Genomic DNA, 27,538 nt, shown 5'->3' with positions numbered 1-27,538 from the left:
TGATTAGGCTACAATTAATTTTATTGATGTTCATGGACAAATTGGCGCCATAAGTAAGAATAAAAAAGAAACAAAAATACACATATTTTTTTTACTTTCCACTGAGTGCTATTTATGATATATAAAAGCTACAAAACAGTTTAATGTATATTTCACAGTATCAACATTTTACTTAGAATCGCCTCTAAAAGTAAACGTGAACCAAAGATAATAGGAAAACTGTGTGAGAACTAGTAATGAACTCGTATGTAAAATTAAATTGAGTAGTGATCACACTGGGCTCACTAGGTTTTTTTTTTTTAAACAAAATAGTCAAATAATTGCACAGAGACAAATGCCAGTCTGCAAATTACCAAAAAGGAAACTTAAAAAAGAGAACTAAATGTTCAACATGCTAATTAAAGTGATTAAAGTCTATTTATCAAGTTTGTCACTCCCTATGACGGCAGAAGAATTGGTTTTACAGCCTAATTCAGAGTTTTAATGTTTAACTTTGACCAACGAGGGTGAAGCAAAAGGAGATGAGCTGTCTTTGGAGCCCGCTTGGAGACCAACAAGCTTTCAGTATCTGCTACTGAACAAAGAACAGAGCACATTACTGAGATCCAAAACTGGACTGTTGTCTTACTCACTAAACAGTGAATTTCTACTCAAGCAGTTCCCACATTCCCTCCTCCCGGCTGGCCTGCACGTAAAAACCACAGCTATTAAAGGTATAGTGGACAATCTTCTTTCGGCTTCAACTTCTGGGGCGATCACCTTGTCTATTGGTTGTCCCACATGCCAATCATCCCTGTCAGTTTCCTCTTGCTACGCATGTGGACTTCTAGTGTTTATGTATCCAGTGAGCTTTGGTTTTAGCCTTTCATTGTAACTCCACTACTCTCTTTACTTTGAAAATGGCAGAGAGTTGCAAGAAGCAAACTATCTTACACGTTTCTGAGAAGAAGTGGAAGGCCTCAGAAGAAGAAAGAAATAAGACCAGAATGGATTTTGAGAGATGATGTCATGTGATCCCCCTGAGGAGCAGAAGAGCAGGTCTTGCACAGGTATTCAAAAAGTGACTTGGGATTTTCTTACCTACATTTATGGAAAAATAATCCACTCTACCTTTAGGTTAATCTGGAACATTAGGCAGACTGACTGACATTTGTATCTGGCCCATGTTGTTTTGTTATGAACAAAACAAAAAAACCCAAAACATTTTAAAGAAAGTTACATGTGTCCAAGGGGGTTTAAGCAAAAGGAGACAAACTTAGCGCAGCATATGGTTCAACAAAAAGCTTTCATTGCAACTTAATCTTAAAGGAGGATTAGTCCTCACTGGACATGTCTGGCAAATTTTCTTGGTTGTTTCTATATGCAATGGCAGCCACTTTCAGAGAATGAGGCGTCACAAGGACCTGATCAACCAATCAGAAGAGGTGTTTAGGTAATGCCAGAGCCATGTCACATTATACAGCCGATAGATTCCTTTATTTTTTCAAATCCACGATCTTTAAAATGAGAGAAAGTCAACATGTCACCAGATGTCTAGACTACATCATTACTAGGGCTGTTTTTATATTTATAATTCCTAACATGTAATCATTTCACTGAATAAATACACATTACACAATCCTTACATCAACACTGTTTGCAGCATGAATATAAACCAAGTGCAAAAACAACAAGGAAGGTAATATATATTTAATCATTTTGAGGATTCAGGTACAACACCTGCAGAAGTAAGAAGCTGTTTTGACTAGACTCAAGGTGCTGCAAGAACATTCTGGGTGCACTATTCAATTCAATTCAATTCAATTCAATTAAATTAAATTCAATTCAATTCAATTCAATTCAATTCAATTCAATTCAATTCAATTCAATTTTATTTATATAGCGCCAATTCATGAAACATGTCATCTCGAGGCACTTTACAAAGTCAAATTCAATCATATTATACAGATTGGTCAAAAATTTCCTATATAAGGGAACCAGTTGATTGCTTCAAAGTCCCGACAAGCAGCATTCACTCCAGGAGAAGCATAGAGCCACAGGGAGAGTCGTCTGCATTGTCCATGGCTTTGCTGCAATCCCTCACTGAATATTTCTTGACTTCAAAAAATGTTTTATCTAAAATTAAAGTGTTTTAGAGTTTTTTTTAATCTGGTTCCTCTCTAAACTTACCCTGTTTCAAGACAACATTTGTGTTGTAGCATAGACGGTTCATAATCGGAGAAAGAAAATTGATGGGAGACATATATAATAGCTTTTTAACAACACTTCTTTTAATGTAGGAATACAGATAACTAAATCACAGGCTGTTTGGCTTTACTTTCCGTCTTAGTATATGTGTCTTCCCTGACCTGATTTGCAATGCATATTGGCTTAGGGTGCGTCCTGACTATAGTCAGATGGGATGAACTGCAGTTTACTGCATCTTTTGGATTCAGATGGAGTGATAAGCTGGTCAATGGGTAAAGCCATGGTGGATATTCAGACAGAGGCTTTATTTTAATGGTGTTGGACCAAAGCACAGGTTAGGGGGACAAAATGAATAAGAAAAGATACTTTCTTGACCCTCCAGTGGTCAAAGACTTTCTGGTCAAAGGAGAACGGTTTACCAAGTGGTCGGAGGTGAGTGGATGTTTTCATATAGAAATATCAGAAAGGAAAGGAAACAGGATTTTATTCCTTCTTTTTTTATCATCTGAAAATCATTTAATTACTTAGCCCAACTCAAAGACTAGTACACTTCAGGTTAATGTGTACTGCAAGGAGCAGATTGGTTCAAATCAATACACATTTAATTTGTGTGAAAGCCAATTCCCTTGTCTCCTCCAAGGACACAACAAAGACCGTTCCCGTCACCATGAAGATGGATCCAAAAGGTTTTTACGTCTACTGGACAAACCAAAGCAAGGTAATCAATTTGAAGAGAAGGCAAAAGAAAATAAGATTTCACTGCTGTAAAGTATCCTTCATTTGCACTCAGTCAGTGAAAGGAGTGTGACAGAAAAGCCTATCATTGCAATCCAAACATTTTACGTATCTTAGAAACTTTTCAGTTTAATAATACAGTATTCATAATTTTTTTTTTTTTTTTTTTAGCGTGCATTAATTCAAGAACCAACACCAGCTATAATGTTGGCAAGCTGGGACTGTAAGCAGTTCACAGCTTGATCACAGTGTCCCGCAAGCTGAGAGCTATCATAAAATTTGAGATTCATGTAGGTGGATTTTTTTTTTTGCGGTGGAGCTGGTGTATTGGATTGTATTAGATACAATATCTGACCGCATATGAAACGCAGGTGATCGTGCCCCAGATTCAGACTGCCAGTAAAAATTCATGTGCTTCTGATATGTGAAGGCTGTGGGATAACTCCCAGCTCCTTTCGCCACCTTCCTGCCTTGGCAGCCATCGACTGGCGCTGATGTGCGCTGAACTGGTGCAGCTGGACTGCGATTCTTTTTGTTTCGTAGGCTGCCTGTCTTCCAGTGCTCTGTCCCGCTCATTAAGGTCCCGTCTGGTTTTCGCCACATCAGAAAACCAGTGAGGCTTTAATTAAATGTGTGGCTCATGTGTCTGAGCTGCAGTAGAAGCACAGCATGTTCTTGCATGTTATATAAAAAGAAAAAAAAAATGTAGGTAAATAATCGTCACAAAGGCGATGCAAGCCTCATAGTTTTTTTTTTGTTGTAGTATCTAAATCTGTATTTGGCCCAGTGCCGATGTGAGGAACTTACCGCAGGATATGACTCTGACTCTTGTTTCTAGGAGACAACGTTCCTGGATGTTGCTACAATCAGAGATACGAGAACTGGAAAATATGCAAAACTCCCCAAAGTGAGTATTGCATTATTACTGCATCGCATTGTTTTATAATCCCTGATTTCTTTGTAATTTAGTCAGATGGAAGTTGCTACTTCCATCTGACTAAATCTCTGCATGCTTCGTGTTGAGCCTTTAGTTCACCCATTAATTTGAAAAACATATTTGCATTGCAAAAAAAAAAAAAAAAAAAACTACAGATGCACCGGTGCACAAAGAGGCATGAGCACATACGGTGCCACTGACTGACTCATGATCCGGGTCCTTTGGGAGTGAGCCTGTTTTTCCTTTCTCCTTTTTTTTGAGCTCAAAGCTGCCAGTTGTAGTTTCAGTTAATTTCTAGTCCTTGAAGGCCCCCGCTGAGAGTTGCAATGCAGCCATCCATCGTCTTGCCTCACGGAGAGGGAAATGCGTTTCCCTCGAGGGCTACGAGAGCTGCATCATTCCGGTCGGGGTGCAGATGGAAGCACATCTTCCAATTTGACCCCTGAGGAGCTTTTGGGAAAGCTGCTCCAAGGGTGACGTCATTTCTGCATCACTGGGAGCGGAACACAAGTGATTGATTGCAGAGAGGCATACACAGGAAGATCCCCCCTAAAACATTAAATTGCTTTATCCTGTATGTCGTGTGTGAGCACTTGTGTGAGACTGCATGTGCGCAAGAATCTCAGAGTGTTTGTGTATGTGTTTGCATATTCTGGTCACCACATTTGCCTGCAAATGCTCCTAGATTTACACTCTGTGTGGATTTAGAATTGTCTGTATTGAAGTAGGGGACAAAAATGATTAGTACCTCATGCAAAAAAGAAAAAAAAAAATCAAATTAACATCAACACTTCAGAGGTACTTTTGTCTTTTCACAGCATCCAAAAGTTCGCAATGTCTTCAACCTGGATTTCCCTGACAGCAACCATCTGGCCAAAACACTGACCATCGTCACAGGCCCAGACATGGTGAATCTGACCTATCATAACTTCTTTGCCTCAAAAGAGAAAGTGACTCAGGTAATAATAAACGCCCGCATGAGTCTTTCTGTCATCTCTTCCCAGAAATGGCTGAAACACAGTCTCCCATTATGCAATGATCCTCTGCTCCCGCTCTAATGAGGCGCTCACAGCTTCCTTTTTAGTTGTATTAGACTTTATGGCGCCCTTATTTAGATTTAATCAGCCAAAATAAAATTACTAATTTTCTTTATTCAACTAAATTTACCATCATTTCCTGAACTGCTACCATACTTGCACCATCTAGTGGCGAAATGGGGGAATTTCTTTTAAATAATGCAAACACTATAGTGGATTGAAAGTATTGGCAATCCTTGGTCTTTTTCCACATTTGTGGCTTCAAAGAATGACGATATGCAGACACAAAGTAGTACATTACTGGGAAGTAGGAGACAAATTATCAACGGTTTGCAATACATATATAAAATACAATGTCAAAAGTGTGCTATGCAGATTTTCAGTGAAATACACAGTTTTCGCTCCTAACATGACAAAATGTAAAAAAAAAAAAGAAGCTGAATGTGCAGATATATTTTTGCAAGGCAATGTAAATCTCCTCTCCTAATTACTTTGAATGTAACGCGATATTCTGTGTATTTTTCTGCTCAAAAGAACTGGGCGGATGACATTCTTGCAATCGCATACAATGCTGCAAGAACTAATGCATGCCGACAGGTTTTCCTGGAGAAAATGTAAGTGACCATCAGAGAATGAGACACCGCTTGTAGATGTAATTAATGGTTGTTTAGCACACGCTGCGTAAGACTGAGCTTTAAGATTTCATGCAGTGGGAATTCTAATCGAAATCTCCTGAAATTGATCTTAGATACGTCCGACTTTCTCTTCACACCAACAAGGATGGCAAAATACCAGTGAAGCAGTAGGTTACAATATAATCATACAACAGTTTTTACTGTGTGTATAGTCTTGTCTAATTCGCTGGCTGTGTTTCTTTAAGCATCTACAAAATGTTCCCCGCTGATAAGAAGAGGGTTGAAAGTGCTTTGGCTGCAGCTCACCTCCCCAAAGGAAAGGTCAGAAACAAAAGTAAAATATATGATTAAAAAATGCATCTCAAAATTTCTGTTTATCTCCAATATAATTAATTTGTTTCGTTTTTATTCTAAACAAAAAGCTGACATGCAAATCAACTGTGTTTCAGTATGACAGCATTAAGCCTGATGTATTCACTGAAGCTGCCTTCAGGACCTTCCTGACAAATCTCTGTCCTAGACCAGAGATCTATGAGATCTTCACTTCATAGTAGGTCATTTTGTTGTTGTTTTTTTCCAAAAAGAAAGCATGACAAAAATCTCTCTGTGCTGATAGTTATTGCTTTCTGAACTCCACCCAGCCTAGCAACGGGCTCAGGTGGAGGTTAGTGCACCGTGGTGGGGCTGAGCACCAAGAGGTGCACTGCTGATGTGATTGTAATGCCTCACCCTGCGTTCCAGCTCCACCAAACCTACCATGACGAAGGACAATTTCACCAAGTTCCTGAACGAAAAGCAGCGGGACTCCCGGCTCAACGAGGAGCTGTTTCCACGTCTGCGGCAAGACCAGATCAAGGCCCTGATTGACAAGTACGAACCGCTGTCCAACAACTCCAACAGAGGTAAAAACTCCCAGAGGCTCAACTTCTTTTTTTCGATATATAACGTTTGAGTTTTCGCCGTAATCATTTTTTCCACGGCTCCGCAGGTCTGATCTCTCCAGAAGGTCTTTTATTCTACTTGATGGGTCCAGAGACATCAGTGGTCATACAGGACAAGCTGGCCAAGTCTCAGGACATGGCCCAGCCAATACCCCACTACTTCATCAAGTCCTCCCACAACACATACCTAACAGGTCAATCCGACTTTCACCTCGAAATCACTGGACCAAGCCTTTAATCCTATACAGCAGTCAAATAATAAAACCGTCATAAGCTGTCAATGGTGTAAAAATCTGAAGACAGTGCCACTTATCCCATATAGTTGAATTTATCCTGACACTGCCAAATCCCTTTAATAAAGCCATTAAATGTCATTTGTTTTCCTTAAACTTGTAATGTAAAATGCATTTGCAAGCTTTCACATATTTTTTTCCCCTCTCCCTGTTCAGCCGGTCAGTTCTCTGGCGTGTCGTCTCCGGAGATGTATCGCCAGTGCCTGCTGTCTGGATGCAGGTGTCTGGAGTTGGACTGCTGGAAAGGGAAACCTCCAGATGAGGAGCCCATCATTACCCATGGCTTCACCATGTGCACCGAGATCCTTTTTAAGGTAGATTCGGATGCTGTTGGTCATTATTTGGAGCTCTCTTTTGGTTCACCCTAGATGTTGCACAATGAAAACAAAACTAACCCTCAAAAATGTGCAACAAATGCAACATCCTCTTAAAAAAAAAAAAAAAAACATAAAAAGAAGTTACTCGTGCTCACTTACTTGTTTGAAACAATGAGGAAAACTACTGAGAGCCTTCAAAGTCCACAGTGAGACACAAACACATAAAGGAGGCAGGCGGGCGTTATCCTCTCGCATTCAACTCTTCCTTTTAAGGACAGCTGCAGCTGCACATGCTCAGGGGCAAAGGCACACACACCTTGGTTCAGTTTATTTCAGCCTCAGAGTGGTGCTCAGACTTGCGTTTCTGTATATTTTCACACACTCGGGTGGTTGAGCTTCATAACATTTGGAAACCTGTTATTTATGTGCTTTTTTTTTTTACATGAGTCTTATAACACTGGCTTTAATTCAATTCAGTTCAAAAATACTTTATTAGTCTCAAAGGGAAATTAAATGCTGGTGTAACTCATGTTATGGGGTTTCTTTCTGCATAATTTGGAGGATACATTCTTAATCTGACAGGCTACTTTCAATAACTTGAAGGTGACTTTCCAGGATCCAAAGGGTACTCGCTGGCACAGGCTAAATTAGGAGGGGAATTGTTACCTGATACTTTCCAGAATATAAAGCTTGCTTTCGGAGGTATTTTTGAAGACTGGGCTGTATTATGAGGTTAACTGCCACAAATGATACATTATTAAACAGATGGATCCCTGACATTATTGTGTAATTTACATAAGCATATTATTTAATTGATTAAGTTCCAAGAAAGCACATTAAACAATGAAGAAAAGTTGGTACTTGTGGAAAGTTCTTGAAAGTAGCACATAAAAACATGCTAACTGCCAGATAGGTACCATCAAGTACCAGAAAGTAACCAGGAAGTTGCAGAGAGTGACCAGTACAGTAGAGGAAAATATTCTGCAATTTTATGGTAGAATAACTTGTAAAAGATCCAGAAAGGCATCTGCAAGTCATATAAATTAAGTTATATGCTCCAGGTAAGGAACCTGCATGTTTCCGGAAAGGTCTGAGAGTAAAATGTGAATTCAGGGAAGTGCCAGCAGAGAAACAAAACGCACCAAAAAAAACCAAAAAAAAACAGGATGTTTCAAATCCAGGGATGTGATAACCTGCAACCTCTGGGAGATTCACCTTTGGATTTGGAAAGTAAAATGTAAGATCCTGAAAGCAATCTCCAGTAACCTGCATCCTTCATGGAGATAACACGTGAATTCTAGGAACATTTCCAGTAATTTCTTCATAATAACTTGTAAATTCTGGAAATACCTGTAAAGTGACAAGTACCTACCAAAAAGTAATTTGTGTTACTCACTTGGTATTTCTGGAGAATAAGTTGTAAGATCTAGGAAAAATAACCCGTAAGTTATTGGAAAGTAACATATATGTTCCAGGAATGTAGCCGGTTAGGTTGTACATTTCCGGAAACTAACCTATAAGTTATAGGAAGGTTACCTAAGAATTTTGGGTAAATAATGCTACAAAAGTAAGAGAAAGAAATTAATTTTGTTGAAGAATATAACCTGTAGGTTCTGGAAATTACCAGAAAGTAACCCAGTAATATCCATATAACAACCTGTAAGTTCTGGAAAAGCAAAGAGTACGTTTAAGGAAGGCTGTTATTACAAATTTCTACTCATAAATGAAATAAATTACTTTGTTGAAAAGACATAAAAATACTTCTATATGTGTCATTTAACAGGACGTGATAGAGGCCATCGCTGAGAGTGCATTCAAGACCTCAAAATATCCTGTCATTCTTTCATTCGAGAACCATGTTGACTCGTAAGCTTTTTTTTAAATTAAAACTCTGTCTTTATTGTTAACATAATTTAATAACATTCAGATTTTAAAAAAATGTTAATATTTCTAGAACATATTGATGATGCAGGTGGACCTTTTGAGCAGATTTGGAAATCATAAAAGGTGTTACTCTGTTTTGTTTTTAGGGTGAAACAGCAGGAGAAGATGGCTAACTACTGCAAAACCATATTTGGTGACGCTCTGCTGACAGAGCCTCTGGAAAAATACCCTGTAAGTTTATTCCTGCGATATAAGTTTATGTAAAATAAAGTTATATTGTGTGAAGTTAGTGGTCACACTAACAGTCACACGTGTGAAATTAATGGGTGTACAGAATTTAAGCTTTATAACTGTATACTTATTTATGTCTGCCGGACAGGATCATCACGGCATCACAAACTGATTTATACCTCAGATTAATGTTTGTTGAACTCATAATGTGAAAGTGTCTGTTTCAGAGACTGAGTTGCTTTACTGCTAGATGACACCAGGGACATAGCAACGATTTCTGAATATATTGAGTCACACGTTTCTTCGAGATTGGTCCATTTTGACCCATCTTCCCACATTGAGCTCTGAGAGTGGGATCAAAAATATCATATCCATATGTATATAAGTCACTTAAATATACATAAGTCATCTTAAATCTCTGCTTTCTTTCTTTTTTCTTCTCTCGATCCACAGTGTATATGTGGACGCACTGTATATACCTCATGCACCTTTTCCTCCTTTTGGCACCTTCTTTTGATTATTGAGCCGATGTGGCACGTGAATTTCTCCACTGTGAGATCAATAAAGTCTATCTTATCTTATCTTATCTTATTAAATGCCTTTTTTGTCCCTGTCCAATTTGTCAAGTAAACTCGACGATATCCTGCTCATTAACTTTCTCTTATCAACTGACCTTTGTGCAATAATCTTTAAAATGAAATAATTAATTTGACTGTTAAACCTGGTAAGTGTTAAAGTATCATCAAAATGTTTGACTGAATTTACTTGAAGCTATTTTGTTCTTATCTCTTGTATCAAGCTGAAACCAGGCCAGCAGATCCCGAGCCCATCTGAACTTATGGGAAAGATCCTCATCAAGAACAAGAAGGGCAGCCACGAGAAGCCAGCCCAGACTAAAAAAAACACTGCAGCCGTCGCCGACCAGACTGCTGCGGCTGAAACCGCTCCGACTGCTGCGGCCGAACCTGCACAGAGTGCTGCAGCCGAACCTGCCCAGGATCCAAATGCCTCTTCCCAGGATGGAAGCAACCCAGCTGCTCCCACTCAGGAAAACCCAGGTGCACTCAAGATATCCAGTTCAGTCCACATCAGGCAATATATAAAAATGCGGTCCAGATTCATAATATTGCAATGAAATAACATTATGATTAGGAATGCATGATACATCAGCATTAACATCGGTATCGGCCAATGTTAGTAATGTTTTTACATATCGGTATTGGATCAATAACTAAAACTGGGCCGATATTAACTACTGATATTAATTTCCATCTAGTATACCTGTGTTAAAAGAGGGGAAGGTGAGGGGATTGTCATGCGGTTTTTGTTCGGTCATGTTAGTGACAGTGATGGATCATTGTGGGATTTCTAAATGAAGCAGAAATAAAAAAATAAAAAAAAGCTGTGTAGGCTATAACCAACATTCAAAAATTCAGTTAGAACACTTTTCAGTAAGTACAAACTTCTACAAAATGTAACCATTACAGAAACGTAAAGGTTTGTATATATATATATATATATATATATATATATATATATATATATATATATATATATATATATATATATATAAATAAGTCATCGGACATAACAGCAATCGTAATATCGGAAATCGATATTGCCCCAGAATTTCATATTGGTGCATTCCTAATTTGTGATTATGTGCTGGAAGCTGAGGGAGAGGCCGCTGCAGAAGACAATGAGGAGCAAGAAGAAACTGAAGAACAGGATGAGGAGAAAATGAAGACATCAGACGAGGTGAAACATGAAATATTCAACCGTTTCCACTAACAAGAGTCCAAACATCAGTTAACTTCCTGTCAACTCCCCAACAGGGCACAGCTGGACAGGAAGTGACAGCCTATGAGGCGATGTCATCCATAGTCAACTACATCCAGCCCAACAAATTCATCTCCTTTGAAAATGCCAGAAGTATAACATCTGCTCGTACCACACAAATGCCTTTTTACAATTCTGTTAACGATGCCGGAGTCAGAACATTTTCTAATTTTTTTTTTTTTTGCAGAGAAAAACAAAAGCTATGTCATCTCATCCTTTGTGGAAACCAGAGGGGAGGCAATGATTGCCAAGACTGCTGTTGAATTTGTCGAGTATCCTTAAATAGAGCTCCAGATGCTCAAATAAATAAATAAATAATAATAATAATAATAATAATAATAATAATTTGAAATTTAAAGAAAGAAAGAAAGAATCAAAACATTAGAAATATATTTCCGAAACCTTACTTTCTAGATACAATAAGCGACAGATGAGCAGGATTTACCCCAAAGGAACAAGAATGGACTCTTCCAACTACAGCCCTCAACCTTTTTGGAACGTCGGCTGCCAGATGGTGGCCCTCAACTATCAAACAATGGGTACATTTAAAAATTTCACTTTGAAGCTTCACATCTACATAATTCCTTCACAGTTCTTGTTCAATTACACTTTATTTGCTCACCACTGGAGGTCAGTGGTGTGCCTCTTTGTGCTACACTGACCTCTGCTGGTATCTGGGATCCCCGCTGTTGCTCCGGGAACCGAAGAGAGGTGGCACAAATGAGCCCTGTTTGTTTTTCTGTGCTGTCAGATTTCCCCATGCAGCTGAACATGGCCTTGTTTGAATTCAACGGCAGAACGGGTTACCTCCTCAAACACGATGTGATGCGCCGCAGCGATAAAAAGTTTGACCCCTTCTGTGACAGGATCGACACCGTAGTGGCAAGCACACTGACCATAAAGGCAGGTTCAAAACGTATTTCTCTTTATGAATCACATAAATCACAGATCGTTGGAGCCGGAACGCCTAAATCCAGTCCTCAACAGCTACTATCCTGCAACTTTTGGATGCATCCCTTCTCTGACACACCTAAATGAAATGAATGGCTCATTACCAGGAATCTGGAGAGCTGAATGAGAAAATGCAGCCATTGGATTAAGGTGTGTAGGAGAAGGGTTGCATGTAAAAGTTACATGATAAATACTCCTTGTTTTATTCAATGCATCCCGGTATATATTTGTCAGAATGACGTTGTCAAAGTCCGGAGCTAAAACTTACTCCAAATCTGTGGAAGAACTTCAAAATGCTCCTAATCTAATCTGGCTGAGTTTGAGCTATTTTGCAAAGAAGAATGGACAAAGTTGTTAACCTCTCATTTTCCAAAGCTGACAGAAACATACCCTCAACAACTTTAGTATTGACTCAAGATCTTCTTCTAGACTTCGACTGTCAATCTTTTAACTAAAGTTTTCTAAAATCGCCGCCTTTCTGCTTCCACTAACCAGTTGTTCACTACTTTGTCTTGGTGTAACACATGCAAATCTCAGTAAAGTGGACAGAAGTGCGTGGCTATAAAGCGACAAAATGTCAAAGGTCCTAAGGCTGTGAACACTTTTCTAGGATACACCGTATTATCGATGGCATTGCACTGAAAGATGTTTTTTGCATGCTTCGATTTGAGCAATAATTTAGACTAATTCTGGGTAGGGAGTTCATGTTTTGTTTGGATTCGGAGTATAATATCAGCCCCCTGCTGTGACTCAAACATGTTTCCTAGTATTTTATCAGACCCTGCATGAGAGAAACCCTCAGCTCTATTTATATCCACTCTTTGATGAGCATGCACAGGCACAGCCTCAGGCATCAATACCGTAATTCGGTCCGTACGTGTGCGTCTTCACATCTCACGCACCTGTCCGCCAGATCTATTCAGGACAGTTTCTGTCCGAAAAGAGTGTGAAGACCGGGGTTGAGGTGGAGGTGATTGGGCTGCCGGGAGACCCCAAGAAGAAATTTCGCACCAAGTGGTCCACCACGCCCAACGCCATTAACCCGGTGTGGAACGAGGAGCCTTTTGTTTTTGAGAAGGTGGGAACCGCAACACTAAATAGGTTCCAAAGAGCAAGGCACGCATCTCTGCTCCCAGACTGAACATGTGTGTGTGTGTGTGTGTGTGTGTGTGTGTGTGTGTGTGTGTTATTTATAGATCCTGCTTCCAGAAATGGCTGCTTTAAGAATCGTGGTCCATGAAGAGAACGGGAAATTTGTGGGACACAGAATAATCCCCGTGGACGCCATCCAGTCAGGTCAGTGAGCCCGTAACAACACGTCAGCGCTGCTCAGCCCGCTCTTGGTTCAAAAGGAGTTGATGTGTTGATAAAATCAGATTTTCTTTGCGCCCTGCAGGCTTTCATCACATCTGCCTGCGCAGTGAGAGCAACATGCCTCTCACCCTGCCCGCTCTCTTTGTGTACATAGAGGTCAAAGACTACATCCCCGCGGCCTTTGCAGGTGTTTGGCTTTTTGTTCCGTTTCCACATTTGAAGGTTAAAGCCTGCCATTGACAAAACAGTTAATAACAAGGGGAAAAAAAAAAAAACTTTAAATAATAGGGAAGAGTGCAAATTACAGGTGCATATAACAAACTTTTAACATCATAGCAAAAATAGATTTAAATTAAAAAAAAAATTATTAGTTGCACACAGTATTATATTTGTTGGGTAATTCAGACGATAATGGCTTACAGAAAATAAAAACACACACACACATAAAAGCTTTTAATTTTAATACAGAATTATTTTGTCATGGTGATGTTGTAGCCCATACAAGGATTGCAAAGACTGTAGAATTGTAGGCTCAGCCAGAAAAGGTCATCGCTAAAGAAGAAATGACTTTTTGAATGAAAGTAAATTTTGCATTTCATCTGGAAATCAAGATCCCAGAGTCTGGAGGAAGTGTGACTGAGCTGAAATCCCGAGTGAAGTTCTTAAATTCAGTGACAATTTGGGCAGCCGGATCAGAAACCTCATGTTTTCTGTCTGCTTACCAGCTTTATAAAGATGATTATTAGATTTTCTAGCAGTCCTTGAGCTGGCCCATACTGCAAAAAGTACAAATATGTGGTTCAGTCACCATATTTTCACTGTAATTGATTGATAAGCAAATCAAATATAATCTAAAGGTTGTTGTTAAAAATGGGAAGTTTTCTTAACCCCTCAGCAGAGTCAGACTGATTGTCTCCATGCTGCCGTGCACTGATGCAGTAACGCTCCCTGACCACGTATTAAATGCCTGTACTGTATATAACAATGGGCTAACAATTCTTTATTAGAAATCCTTTCTTAAATTGGTTTCATGTAATATTGCAATTTGCTGAGGAACTAAATTTTGTATTGTATTGAGCCGTAAGCCATTTTGAAATATGTAGTTCTGTATGAAATGAATCCATTTAATATGGCATTACCAAAATAAATATACATTTGGATGATATTCTTATTTATTGAGGTACAGCTGTGTGTTTGTAAGAGTTTTGCTGACTGTTGTGTTTGACTCCTACCTTAGATTTCACAGATGCCTTATTTAACCCAACAAAGGGCTCAGAGAAGACCTCAAAGACCCCTAAGGAGGTAAAATGATGTTGCTTGATTTACTGAAAACAAAAAAACAGCGGCGTTTCTGTTTCTGGAGGATGACAGTCTTTACTGGATTGTTCCTGTACTGTTTTCTCACCCCTGCAGTCATCATCCGACTACATCTCTCCTTATGAGTTGCCTCTTGTGGATCAACCCCCTGCAGGCAAAGCCAAGGAGAACGAGGCCCCCGCTGAAGGTAATAAACTCGGATTCTGATCTTTATAGAACTCTCCTATCAGGTCTCACAGCCTGATTTATGATTCCCTTACTTTTTCAGACAAGGCTGCATCCGAATCAAAACCAAACACTGATGCAAGCGACAGTCCATCCCAGGCTCCTTCTGAAAACAGTGCAGAAGAAGCTAAAGAACAGCCTGGGCAGTCTCAAGCCCCTGACGCAACACCTGCCGAGGGTGCTCAGCCAGATGCAGGGAATCTTGAAACTCAATCACCTCCTGAAAACCCTCCATCCACGGAGGCGGCTGAAGCCCCCAAAGGAGTCCCCCTGGAGGCAGAGGCAACTCCTGAAGCCAAAGAGGAACAAGACACTAAACCAGATGCAAACCTCAAGTCTGACGATAAAGAAGTGTCTGAGGCATCTGCACCTGCTTCTGAAGAAAAAGCTCCTGCAGAGGATGCATCCGTGTCCTTGTCCAGCCCGGCCAATGCATCGTCAGAATCAGCAGGATCAAGTGACTCTCCTCAGCTGCCAGCCAGTGCTGAAGGTAATGGTGAAGTGCTTCATCCATCACGTTTCCCCTCCTCTCACCGCACTGTTGGTAGAGGTTGCAGATAGCGAAATTATAAAAGTACTGTTGAAAGTATGTTTTTGATTAAATGTTATTGTACTCCGAAAGATGGAAAATTCCTGCAGCATTTCCCTTTTTTATTTCGCAGGAGAGCCTTGCACTGTAACTGTCGAGCAACTCACTCAGCACAAGAACTATCTGAAGGTCGTCAAGCGTCAGGAGAAAGAGATGAAAGAAGCTGAGAAGAAATATCAGAAAAAATCAGAGGATCTGATTCAGAAATTCTCCGACTCCTTCAAGGCTATCAAGAAGAAGCTTTCACTGAAGAAGAAAGAGTATGTGGATATTTTCCTCTGTTTGTGACAGAAAACAGCAGGTTTTGATCATGTGGGTGTGTTCAGCAATCCATCGGTTGGCCTGTTTGTGTCATCCAGGCACCAAAAGCTGTTCTCCTTCCTGCAGAGCATAACTGAATATTGAAGAATGTTAGTACTGGAAGTTGTTGCTACTGTTTTAGTCAGGGTTATTAGCAAGATTATTTTTAGATGCATGCATAATGTTTTGCAACTAACAACTTTTCCTAGCAGAATATTAAATGATGCATAAAAAAATCACTGAATGAGTTCTGCCTGCAGTGCTTTTTGTGCACAAAGAAGCAGCCACGGCAAGCTGTGCAGTTATTAACCCTTTCTTTGCAAATAAACTTTTGCTGTGCCATGTGTCCACCAGGGGAGCGGAAAACTCTTCGGACAACAGTGCGAAGAAAGAGCGGGTCCAGGAGCAGAAGGACAAAATGCAGACTGAGCTACAGGCTCTGTGGACAGAACAGTGTGATCAGATGAAGAAGAAGAAAGAGCAGTTTGCTACAGAGGTAGGTCTGATAGAATCCTATGTAAAAACATTCATACCCACCAAACCTTTTGACACTTTAACACACTACAACCACAGTCTTCCTCATATAGTATCATTTTATTTGATGGAAAAAATATAAACTAATGCATACAGTGCCTTGCAAAAGTATCCCCCCTTGGCTTTTTGCTAATTTTGCTCCTCTATAATTTAAATATTTCAAAATCATTTTTATGTGATGGATCTGCAAAAATAGTCCAAGTTGGTAAAATCAAACGATACAAAAAAAGTAGGAAAAAAACAAAATTTGGCATGTGCATGTGTATCTACATCCTTTGCTATGAAGCCCTTAAAAAGTTCTGTTGCAACCGATTATCTTGAAAAGTCACAGAATTAGTGAAATGAAGCCCACCAGTGTGCAATCTAAGAGTCAGTATAAACACACCTTTTCTGAAATGCCCCAGAGGCTGCAGCACCGCTAAGCAAAAGGCATTCAATTGAATTCAATTTTATTTATTTAGCGCCAAATCATGAAACATGTCATCTCAAGGCACTTTACAAAGTCAAGTTCAATCATATTATACAGATTGGGTCAGATTATACAGATTGGTCAAAATGTCCAATATAAGGAAACCAGTTGATTGTATCAAAGTCCCGACAAGCAGCATTCAATCCTGGGGAAGCGTAGAGCCACAGGAAGAGTCATCTGCAGTGTACATGGCTTTGCTGCAATCCCTCATACTGAGCAAGCATAAAGCGACAGTGGGAAGAAAAACTCCCCATTAACGGGAAGGAAAACCTCCAGCAGAACCAGGCTCAGTATGAACGGTCATCCGCCTCGACCGACTGGGGGTTAGAGAAGACAGAGCAGAGACACATCAAGAAAGACAAAAAAGCACAGAAGCACACATTGATCCAGAAATCTGTTCTACATTAGATGGTAGTAGCGGGTGAGTCGTCTTCTCTGGATGACATCACACTATAAAAACCAAGGAGCTCGCCAAATAAGTCAGGGACAAAATTGTAAAGAAGTACGAGAAAGTACAGCTGACTCACAGCAGAGGAAACCGACAGGATAGCTGGGCTTGGTTCAAGTTCTGGAGACATGGGTTGTCTGAGAAGAAATGGGTAGACAGATCCAAGGGGCTAGGCAAGGCTCATAGTCATGAGAACACGAAAAACGCTGCACATCTACTCTAAAAGCTTTCAATAATCTGACCTGAATCTGTGCTGTCTGCAGAGACCCTAAAAAGAGCAAGAAACAGGACTGTAGAATGAGGCTGATTGTAGAGCAGTGGAGAGGCAGGTTTGCAGGTGCCATCCATAATTAATATAACGAAGCATGTGAGGAATGGCAGGATGAAGACAGCAGCCAGGCCAGATCATGACATGGAGCAGTTTGAGGAATGGACCAAAATCCCCGTGGCAAAATGTGGCCACCTCATAGAGACTTACCCAAAGTGCTCTGCAGCTGTAATTGCTCCAAAAAGTGGCTCTAGAGAGTTCGGGCTTCAGGAGGGGGTGGAGAGTTATGCCAGTTGAGTTTTTCTGTTATTTTATACTTTTTGTTGTTTGCTTCACAATAGCAAAAAATAATACATCTTCAAAGTTGTAGGCATGTTCTGCAAATGACACGGTGCAAACTCTCAAGCTATCCTCGTTGCGAGGCAACAAAACACGAAAAATGTCAAGGATGTGAATACTTTTGCAAGTCACAGTAATTGTGAGGTGCAAAAGAACGCAAATCTAACCCCGCATGAAACTTCTCCACAACTTTATGCCTGATCTATCTGGTGTGTGTTACTTGGTCTTCCTGCATACTGATGCAAAGCTCCTAAACCATGTAAGATTAAATTACACACTGGTAAACTGTATTGAAAGGTCAATCTGGATTTTATTTATCAGACTAAAGTGGGATCAATAAAAAAGGCACACCACACTATTCAGATTTCTATTATTTAAAAAAAAATAAATGCTAAAAACCACATTAGATTTTACTTAATTTTCCCCGTATGCACTGCTTTTTGTTGGCCTATCACATAGAATCCTAACAAAATACAGTGAGACTTGGGGTTGTAATGTGAAAAAGATCTAAAACAGTTCAAGGGATATGAATACTTTTGCAAGGCATTGTATTTTGAGGATCACATTTGAAAAGAGGTAACCAGTTTCAAATGATTGAAGCACATGCAAGCTTTAAACGTAATTTTTTTGGGTATTGTATTATGCGTGCAGGGGGATTTCTATAAACCTCATGCAAGATAGACAACAAGCTTTTATTTATATGGCATCAGTATGGTGGTGCAAGTGCTTTTAAAGTGACTCACCCTGCACCAAATTGAGCACTTTGAGACAGTGGTTTAAAAAAAGTGCATTTTAGCAAGTGACGAACATGAGGACTCAGAGGTGAGAGCAGAGTAGAAAGAGACAAAAATACTAGAAGAACAGGCAGAAAAATCTCAACAGGGCTCAATAGTTAGTAGATAATAAGAGCTGATGCCAGATAACCACGTCGAAACGTTCCACTTTTGACATGAATAAATATATTACTAATAAAGAGGTAGCTTATTTCATTAATACAGCCTAAGGATAATAATAAAGACTTTCCTGATGCAGTCATTTCATAAGGTTGTGGGTTAATATCTTTCATGCAACAACATATTAAAAAGGTGAAAATGTGAAGTGTCTGTATATAACTTTGTGGCCGTTTTAGCTGCTGACTTTTAAAATAACTTGCAACCACAACTATCACTGGTCAATGAATGTGAATCTTATCAATTCAAGTAAATATACCTGAGTTTATTTTTGTCTAGTTAAGAAAAACGCTCTTTATGCAATGTATTATGAGTTAAAAGCCGACATTTTATAATAACAATTGACTAATTGATTGCATGATCAAGCGAGTCCAGGCTTTTTTAGTAGAAATTAGTGGTGAGCTAGGGACAACCCGGGACGACTTTTCTCTGCCAATGGCACAACGAGGTGTGGGGCCGTTGCTAAACAGCAGCTCCTCCAGTGCATGCATGACAGGGTATGTAAACAGAACAGCATAGCATACATGTAAGTGTTGATCATTCACATAAGAAGATATCATTTACCCAAGATGTAGCCATTTATGTCACAGAAAACACACTCTATTGAGACTAAATACCGTGCCGTCCTTTTTATTGACTCCTCTAAGGTATTGCACTTGGTGCACCTCTCATTGCTAATGCATTGTTTTGCTAGATCAGGTCTGTCCATGGAAACTGTCTGCTTGTTTGAAAATTATTTGGCAGACAGAACACAGTGTGTACAGGCTGAAAGGGGCACATCCAAACACTCCAAAGTCAATAAAGGGGTGCCTCGAGGGTCAGTACTAAGACTACTTCTTTTTATTTTCTTTATTGGTAGTATTGCTCCAAACCGAAGTTCGAAGTTTCACAGTTATGCTGATGACACGATGTTGTATTGCACAACCCCATCCTGTCCCAGGAACACCCAGATAGGTTTTTAATAGTTTTTTATGATCTGAAAACTTTGGTAACAGACAAAACCTAACTGACCAAAAATATACATATTAATCTGAAGTCAGAAAGTGAAACAAAAGGGTTATGGGGCTTTTTACATATTGCAGTGGGAATCACCAATACCATTGTTCTTCAAAAAGCTATGGTGGGGTCCTGACAAACCTGAAAAGCCATATTTAGCTTTTTATATAAAATGCCTTTTAAAGTAAATACACACAATCCACAATTCCTAAATCTTCTATAATTGATGTTTATTGTTGATAAATCTGGAAAAAAAAAGACGAACAATCCCCTTTTAAACAAGTATTCAATATATGTGTCGTCCCAAAATTTAATGTTTAATCGGTAGATATTTTAAACCTATACCAATATTTTTGTGATTATGCACAAACTGAACTCAGCCTAATATGAATATGTAAATTATTGTTATATTCTTTGGCTTTGAGCTGCTTTATCTGTCCCTGAAAGCACAAAGTGGTACATTAGCCAATTTAGACCATGGTCGTAAGTGGGTTATTTTTGCTCATTTAGATTATCAAAAGACACTACTATTCTATTCTACTACTATTCTATTCTATTATTATAGCGAGGATTTTAAAATTAGGTTCTGAAAGAGAAAATCTGAATGTGTTTCCAATAAAGCCCTTCATCTCTCATCTCTCAACTGTCTTTATTTGACTCGGTGTGAATTCACCTTTCTGCTGCAGCAGCTAATTTTACTTCTCTTTGTTGTGTTTCTTGGATCCTGAGAAAAGGCATTGAGACTCCTTTTATTATGCATCAGACCGGGACTCTCTTCGCAAATGTTCAGTCTATTTGAGGGTACAGGGGCCTGGTCAGGTGATCTGACTGTGGATAGGCGAATTTCTTGCAGATGAAAACCTGAAACGCAATATGTTAATTTAGAGCTGCTTATGTCCCCTTTAGGTCTATAATCTGACTGGGATTGTGCCATTTCTTTGTTCTGTTGTGACAGAGACTTGCGAAACTGTTGGAGATGGCCATGGAGAAACACACCATTGAGCTGAAGACCCTGGAGAGGTGCGAGCACACATGCAAAACAATTTTGACATAATCCACACATTTAAAAAAAGCGACGCCCAGACCCACTAATCTGCATCCTGGGGCTCTTCAGTGTGACTCTGACTGTGTGCGCATGTGTCATCTGAGGTGAAAAACTTGACATTTGGCAAAGAGAATACATCAAATACTCAATGAATCACCTCAGCAGGCGGGTCTTCCAATGTCCTTGGCTGGCTCATGGTGTTAGGTGTGTGTTGTCCAAAGTCCCCAGTGGCCAGATGGTTAGTTCAGGACAGGTTTTTAAACAACAGCGCGGAAGCAAAAGCAGCTCTGATAAGGTCACACCAGAAACACTGAGCCCTGCAACTCCTGTTTAAAGACGAAGGATTGTTCAGAAAGTTGCTATTTTACAATCTTTACCATCCTTTTTCTTTCCACTGTAGTGAAACCAAAGAGAAGAAGAAAAGTCAGAAATGTTCCTCCACAGAGAAATCAAAGTAAGTTCAAGGTCTTAATCACTTTTTAGTGTTTTTTTTTTCTCTCTCTCATTTTCCTAGTTTAGCCATATGGTACTGAAGATAAATGAGAATTTAAGCAATTAAAAACAACTCACACTTAAAAACTTGGTAAAATAAAGCATGGTTTCTTTTTCACTATTGAATCTAATTTAAATGATCTTTTTTTAGGCTGAAAAGGGCCATGAGCACTGAGATGCTCGATGAGACAAGTCAGGCTGATGCTGCTGTAAGTGAATACCGGTACTTTTAACATTTTTACAATTTTACTGCGCAAACACTACACTATATACACTCATCTACCAATTTATTAGGTACACTTTGCTAGTCCTGGGTTGACCCCCTTCTTTACCCTTTGAATTGACACAATGTTTTGTGGGATATATCCTATGCGATTTTGGTCCAAGTTGACATGATAGTATCACATAGTTGCTGCAGGTTTCCTTCACTCTATATTGTGATTCAAATTTTCCCATAACACCACTTTCCAAAGATGCTCCACTGGAGTTGAGATCGGGTGGTTGCAGAGGCCATTGGAGTTCAGTGAGCTCATTGGCATTTAAAATTACAAGTTTGAGATGATTTAAACTATGACATGATACATTATCCTCGAAGGGACAGTCAGACGATGGGTGGGCTGTGGTTTTTAAAGGAGCTTCAGTCTGTACAAAATGCTTACAGTTGGCAAAAAATAGATAAACCCCATACTTTTATACCAATTTAATTTGCCTATATTGGGGGAAACTGTTTGATTTGCTAAACCTTGGTTAAGGGGAGTATGCCAGCCCAAGCCTTGCTATAATGTCTGGACCATTAAACATCTAAAATATACCAAATTGTGACTAGGAAGTGCCTGCATATTTGAATAAAACATGGAAGAAATATTACCCTAGGCATGTTACAGCAAACATGTTTGCATCCCGTACGCCCACATGTTGCTTTCAGGAACACACACACACACATTTATGAACAGTAAGTACTCCCACATGCTAAAAAACAACAACTGTGTATCTTGTCAACCCACAGTTAGTTCTCATTCTCTACCTCACCAACAGTGTGTTTCCACCTTTTTGAATAAAGTGCAGCAGACCCTAACCACAGGCCAGGCTTGCCCATCGCTCAGGAGCTGCTCACAGGGAACGGGTTAATGCATGTGTGGTCGATGACTCACTCATCTCTTCTCTTGTTTCGCTGTCAGCTCATCAAGATTCAGATCTGATGTTAATAACCGGGTCCTTTCACTGCGTGCGGCAACGACTGACTCAAACTGGAAGGCAAAGGAAAAAAAAATCTCCCTCACCCACCCAGCCGCACACTTGGGTCGCATTGCAGTTCAAGCTGATCAGCTTAATCAGCATTTATCCATTAATTACCGCAACTATTTACATCGCAATCTCCTGATTAATCAGCAGTGGCACAGTATTGAGCGCTGGAGTGCAGGAGCCGAGAAATCTTACTGAGCAGGACCAACCGGCGACTTAACCGTATCGATCCTCTCTCGGGTTGCATCCCACGGGGCTACGTACATACACTCACCGGGAGAAACACGAGCAGATAAACTACTTACAGACAAAACAACTATCTGTGTATCACTGCCGCTACATGCACAAACGCACACAAGCTTGTCCATAGGAACTGAAAACCACAAAAAAAAAAGGGAAATGTGTACTTTGCTGTGTTACAGTCTGCAGAGTACAGTCCACAGCAAGAGGCTCTAATGAAGAAACAAGCTGCTACCCTGGAGGAAGTCAAGGGAACGACTAATCAGGTACACACAGTGATATCGAAAGGTGCTTGTTTTTTGGCTCCTAACAGGATTTTTCAAAGAAACATGAAGCTGAACTTGGAATGACAACTTGCTTTTTAGAAAAACACTCATGCTGGTTTTTAAATTAAACTTTAGCTGTTTATTTATTTATTTTACATTTTGTCTTGCTACGAGTAATACCATTGGGATTTTATTTGACAGACCAACATGTATAATGTAAATTGGAAGGAAGAGACTAAGAATGAGGAAGAGACTGAAAGAAGAAATTGAAGAAGATTGAAGATTGAAATTTCTGCCTATTCTTATTTGCAAAATATTCAGTGGGATTGGGTGGATGGTGTCACTGGACATCGTTTTATAACTCTTACTCTTAACGATTCCTGGGTTAATCCCCACTCTTCAGAATAATAATAAAAAATTTTAAAATAAATCCATGTATAATTTTCCTTGTATGTTATAAATATGCACTAGGTTGTGTTGCTCTATTACAAAAGTTAATAAATGTTTAATAGCGTTTGTAATGAGGCCGCCACAACGTAATGAGACAGAATGTGAAAAAAGTTTCAGAAGAGTTAATCATTTTAGCAGATCATTAGATTTTTTAATTCCTCAATGTTTTGGCCACAATTTGACCACCGACCATAAACTGTAACCATGTCCCTAAAGACATGGTTACAAAAGATTATACCTAAAACGATGCAGGGAGATGTTGTTATGAGCAATCTCTATCCAGTACATTTATGAAATGTGTCAGTATGACACATTCCAGAAAAGGTGACAAAACAGAAACAGCAGAAAAAAAGCTCCCACAGCTGTAAATGATGTCAAATCATTTGGTTGCAAATGTTTCCTATTGAATAGGAGGAAGCTTGGCAGCAAATATTGAGAAAAGAGGTGTGAGATCGTTTAGACATTGACGTGTAAAGGCCAGATGGACGGTGGGTCTTAACAATAGTATTAGCCTACAAATGCAATTTCGAACGTTGCGAGAAGCAGTGGGCGGAAGTGCAAGCGCAAATAAACAAAGGGAGAAATGAGGACCACTTAACAAGACTTTATTCTCCCATTACAGTCTGATTCATTTTTTTTATTGAGATAAAATTCTTTTTGAAATCTGTTCCTGCCATGGATTTTGATATCAATATAAATGCGAAAAAATTCAAGTAAGGTGAATCAAAATAAATAAATAAATAAAATAAAATCCTGAGAGCAGATCCCAAGATGCTAAAAGAAGCCTCTAAGAACCCTAAAATGTAATTACAGAACTTACAGCAAACTTTCGCTTCTGTTTAAAAGAAATTGCGGGCTCTTTAAATAAGAAATCGATCAAATCGAACTTTCATAGGCGATGTATAAATAGCAAAGTTTTGCCCTCAAAGAAAAAGCATGTAGTTAAAAATAAAGTTTGCCAGAGACACTGTAGACAAAGACCAGGACTTCTGTAATTCTGTTGTTTTGACAGATAAGCCTAAAATGCAACTATCTGGACATCACAACACAGTAACTAGGCATCATACCATAAAGTATCTGCAGTAGGAACTGTCCTGCTCACCATTATAGCACCCATCATATGTATCGGAGGCAGCTTTATAAAATAAATTAAAGCTTATTTATCTCTGCACCCTTTCATGTGACGCCAAATACAACCAAATAGGACAAATCAATTTTTCCATATCTTAAAAATCCTCATATTGCTCCAGTAGTAATAGAAAACACAGTTTATCAACACTTATTACGTCATATACGTTTTTATTTATTAGTTTTTATCTTTGCATGCGTTCAACGTGTGTAATCTGTAGTTCACAAGGGAGTGCTGCAGCACCCTTACATCGGGTGGGTAACTCCTTCAGCATCTTCATTCAGTATAATTTACTTGGTTCAGGAGGCTAAGAGCAACAAAAAATCAAATAGGGGCCAAGACCAAATCCGACTTCTAGTGGATTCTAGTAGTGGATTGTGTGAACCCATTTTATGAACCTTTATGTCACTTCTGCGTTGAGTGGTTATTTATACAGAAGCTGTCGATTATTCACTTAATATCTGTGAAACGGGTACTTAGAACAAAACATGCGACACATTTCTGTACGGAGTAACTTCCCAAAAAGTAATGCAATGGAATAATCAACAAAATAACATTCACCTAAACCAGTTTAATATATTTTTTTATTATATATTTTTTGCACAGCCTTTCTTTTATGTCTGACCGTTACTCTGACTTTTTATAAATAATTGTTTGCTTGTCTAAAAATATCCTTTCAATGTTGGCAATTTAAAGGTTGATGAAACATAGTTTCCATTCAACTGTTTGCCTTTTTTGAGGAAGGACCTGAGTTTGGAAATTCGCTTTGGTCGTGGCTCCTCTCGGACTAACCTCAATCACCAGATTTGGAACCGAATATTCTGTATTTACACTAACTGAAGAGGCCAAAAGTTCTCCTCAACAAAAATCCTGCATTACCCTTTGAATCCAGCTCCTCATCACAGGGATAGAAGGGATTTTCAGTTTGTGTCACAATAAAAGGTCCACAGGAATATTCCAGTCAAGGCCACCTCAAACTCAAGTCACAATCCTTTTGAAAATTAACATTTGGGTTCTGTGTTTGCAGCTAATCCAGGAGGCTCTGAAAGAGCACGCTCAGAAGATGAGGTCTCTGCCTGCAGAAGTGAGGAATGCTGTTAACGTCTGCGTGGGGGCGCACTTCCCAGAATATGTCGATGAAAGCGAAGACAAAAAGCCTGCATGCGAGAGCTTCTATGGAAATGTCTTCGTGGGTTAGATGTACTTTGTGATCGTTCGTCTCTCTGCTTTATGCCTCTTATATTAATGCTTTCAGTCTGTTATATAACCTAAAATCGGAACATTGCTATAAAGTAGATGAGGATTGTTAGTCGAGCTCAGAGCCAATTTCAGATGTTAGATGTGCTATTTATAGCGGGAGTATCCTTTAGGAAGTTAAAAGCCAGTAATGTGTTCCCCTTGAATGTACTCTATGCCAAAGTTAGATGGTTTTGAAGTTTCTTCGTACTCGTAACGTTAGGAAATTACAGTGGAAGATCTACTTCACTAAAAGCACAAGGTCTGTAGTTTCAGTCTCCTTTATGCTGTCTTGGGTTAAAAATTTGAAATAAATGTAGCATCTAAAATATTTTATTATTGTCTGCAGGTTGAGTGTCTCCCTTTGTCGCTCTTGACTTTACACGTAGGGTTTCATTCCTACTGCTGGAGCATTACAGACAGTTTTAAAGGAGTAAACTCTCACAAATTAAACTTCCCATATATTTTTATAATTGTGGTTTCTAAAGCAACTGTTCAATTATTAATACTAATGGATTAAGATAATGCAAGACAGCCTGAGTTTGCATCCTTTATTGAACACATTTTAATCTTGATGTTTCCATGTCACATTAGCTTTTTACTCTCTACTCGTTGTTTAGGTACTTAAGGAAGTTGTAAGATCACACATTGTGTTTAAAAATAACCCAACTGAATGGCCTACATAGACACTCTTGCTGTAGTTCAGCAATGCTATAAATTGCTTTATTTCAATAGAACTAGGGTTAATGTGATGAATGTGATAATGTTCAACAGGAATTCATTGAGCTCTTCAAAAGTAACACAAGTGGCATCGAGTGGCATACATAAGATTTTTTTCTGTCTTGTGACTGTGTCTGATGATTCTGAGCGACCAAATGTTACTTTTCTTTTCTGTGAATTAATAAACTCACAATAACATTCTACTCTGGGGTACTGTCAGACAAATCCCGAATACTGATCTCTGATTTAAAAAATATGTTTTTACATCGGTGCTGCATATTACGTGATACTGTCCAAATAAAACTAGTTCATAATGGATCGATATTTATTATTAACCTGGTAAAAAAAATACTAGATTTATAGAGCTGGGAAAATATTATATATTTAATGGGTATATGGTTGTACTTTAGGAGGACTTCACATATCCATATTTAGGTTGAATGACCTGGATTTTCAGTCACAGCTTTGATTTATCTTGGGACGCCCTCTCCTAGTCTTTCACATTGCTTTTGGCGCTCATCAAATCTCTGAATCTGCAACATTTGGCTCTGGAGCCACATGTGGCTCCCAGGCCATAATGACAGCTGAGCAGTAAGTCTGCAATGTAAAGGTTATAACTGCTTTATTACATAATGTGTTCATAAAACCATAAAAAAAAAACTCAAACTAGCTCTTTATGTTTAGCTGAGTTGCCAAAGTAAGCAGTTTCCTTCTCATATTTCTAGCAGCCATACAATGCGAACTGTTTCTGAATGTTTCCTGGGAAACCCGACATGTCCTTCATGGCCAGCTTTGTGACTCTGTGCACACACACACACACACGCACACATATATTTAATGCAGACTTCAAACACTTGCAGCATCCACAATCGTGTTTCTCATCGACCAACAACCCAAAAACAAAAGAACTACTACACTCTTTGATATTTTAAGGCAAAACAACGACAACAAAATGTCTTTTTTCAAAGTAATAATTTGGGTT

The 27,538-nt window shown here is 39.1% G+C and overlaps 1 protein-coding gene across 1 annotated transcript; it reads left to right on the top strand.

Moving 5' to 3' along the window:
• Positions 1-2,381: 2,381 nt before the first annotated feature.
• plcb2 (phospholipase C, beta 2) lies at positions 2,382-26,704 on the top strand. The gene is made up of 32 exons (XM_021310483.2): positions 2,382-2,619; positions 2,828-2,905; positions 3,761-3,829; positions 4,678-4,818; positions 5,431-5,510; positions 5,645-5,698; positions 5,777-5,852; positions 5,981-6,081; positions 6,273-6,433; positions 6,520-6,666; positions 6,922-7,079; positions 8,866-8,948; positions 9,113-9,197; positions 9,997-10,255; positions 10,870-10,955; positions 11,033-11,129; positions 11,224-11,308; positions 11,451-11,575; positions 11,788-11,939; positions 12,901-13,065; positions 13,184-13,283; positions 13,384-13,488; positions 14,539-14,603; positions 14,715-14,805; positions 14,887-15,333; positions 15,506-15,692; positions 16,087-16,228; positions 20,692-20,756; positions 21,182-21,235; positions 21,425-21,482; positions 22,938-23,021; positions 25,628-26,704. The coding sequence occupies exons 1-32, from the start codon at positions 2,536-2,538 to the stop codon at positions 25,796-25,798; spliced, it is 3,855 nt and encodes a 1,284-aa protein (XP_021166158.2). The 5' UTR covers positions 2,382-2,535; the 3' UTR covers positions 25,799-26,704.
• The last annotated feature ends 834 nt before the right edge of the window (positions 26,705-27,538 follow it).

This window comes from Fundulus heteroclitus, chromosome 19 (genome assembly GCF_011125445.2).
Source record: "Fundulus heteroclitus isolate FHET01 chromosome 19, MU-UCD_Fhet_4.1, whole genome shotgun sequence".
Taxonomy (NCBI): Eukaryota; Metazoa; Chordata; class Actinopteri; order Cyprinodontiformes; family Fundulidae; genus Fundulus; species Fundulus heteroclitus.
This window is presented reverse-complemented; position numbering and strand designations above follow the sequence as displayed.

Bases quoted from the DNA above. Each gene is read 5' to 3' on its own strand.
- plcb2 (XM_021310483.2), top strand. From the start codon at position 2,536: ATGAATAAGAAAAGATACTTTCTTGACCCTCCAGTGGTCAAAGACTTT. The intron at 5,699-5,776 runs GTAGGTTACAAT...TGTTTCTTTAAG, and splicing joins GGCAAAATACCAGTGAAGCA to CATCTACAAAATGTTCCCCG. The intron at 16,229-20,691 runs GTAGGTCTGATA...CTGTTGTGACAG, and splicing joins AAGAGCAGTTTGCTACAGAG to AGACTTGCGAAACTGTTGGA.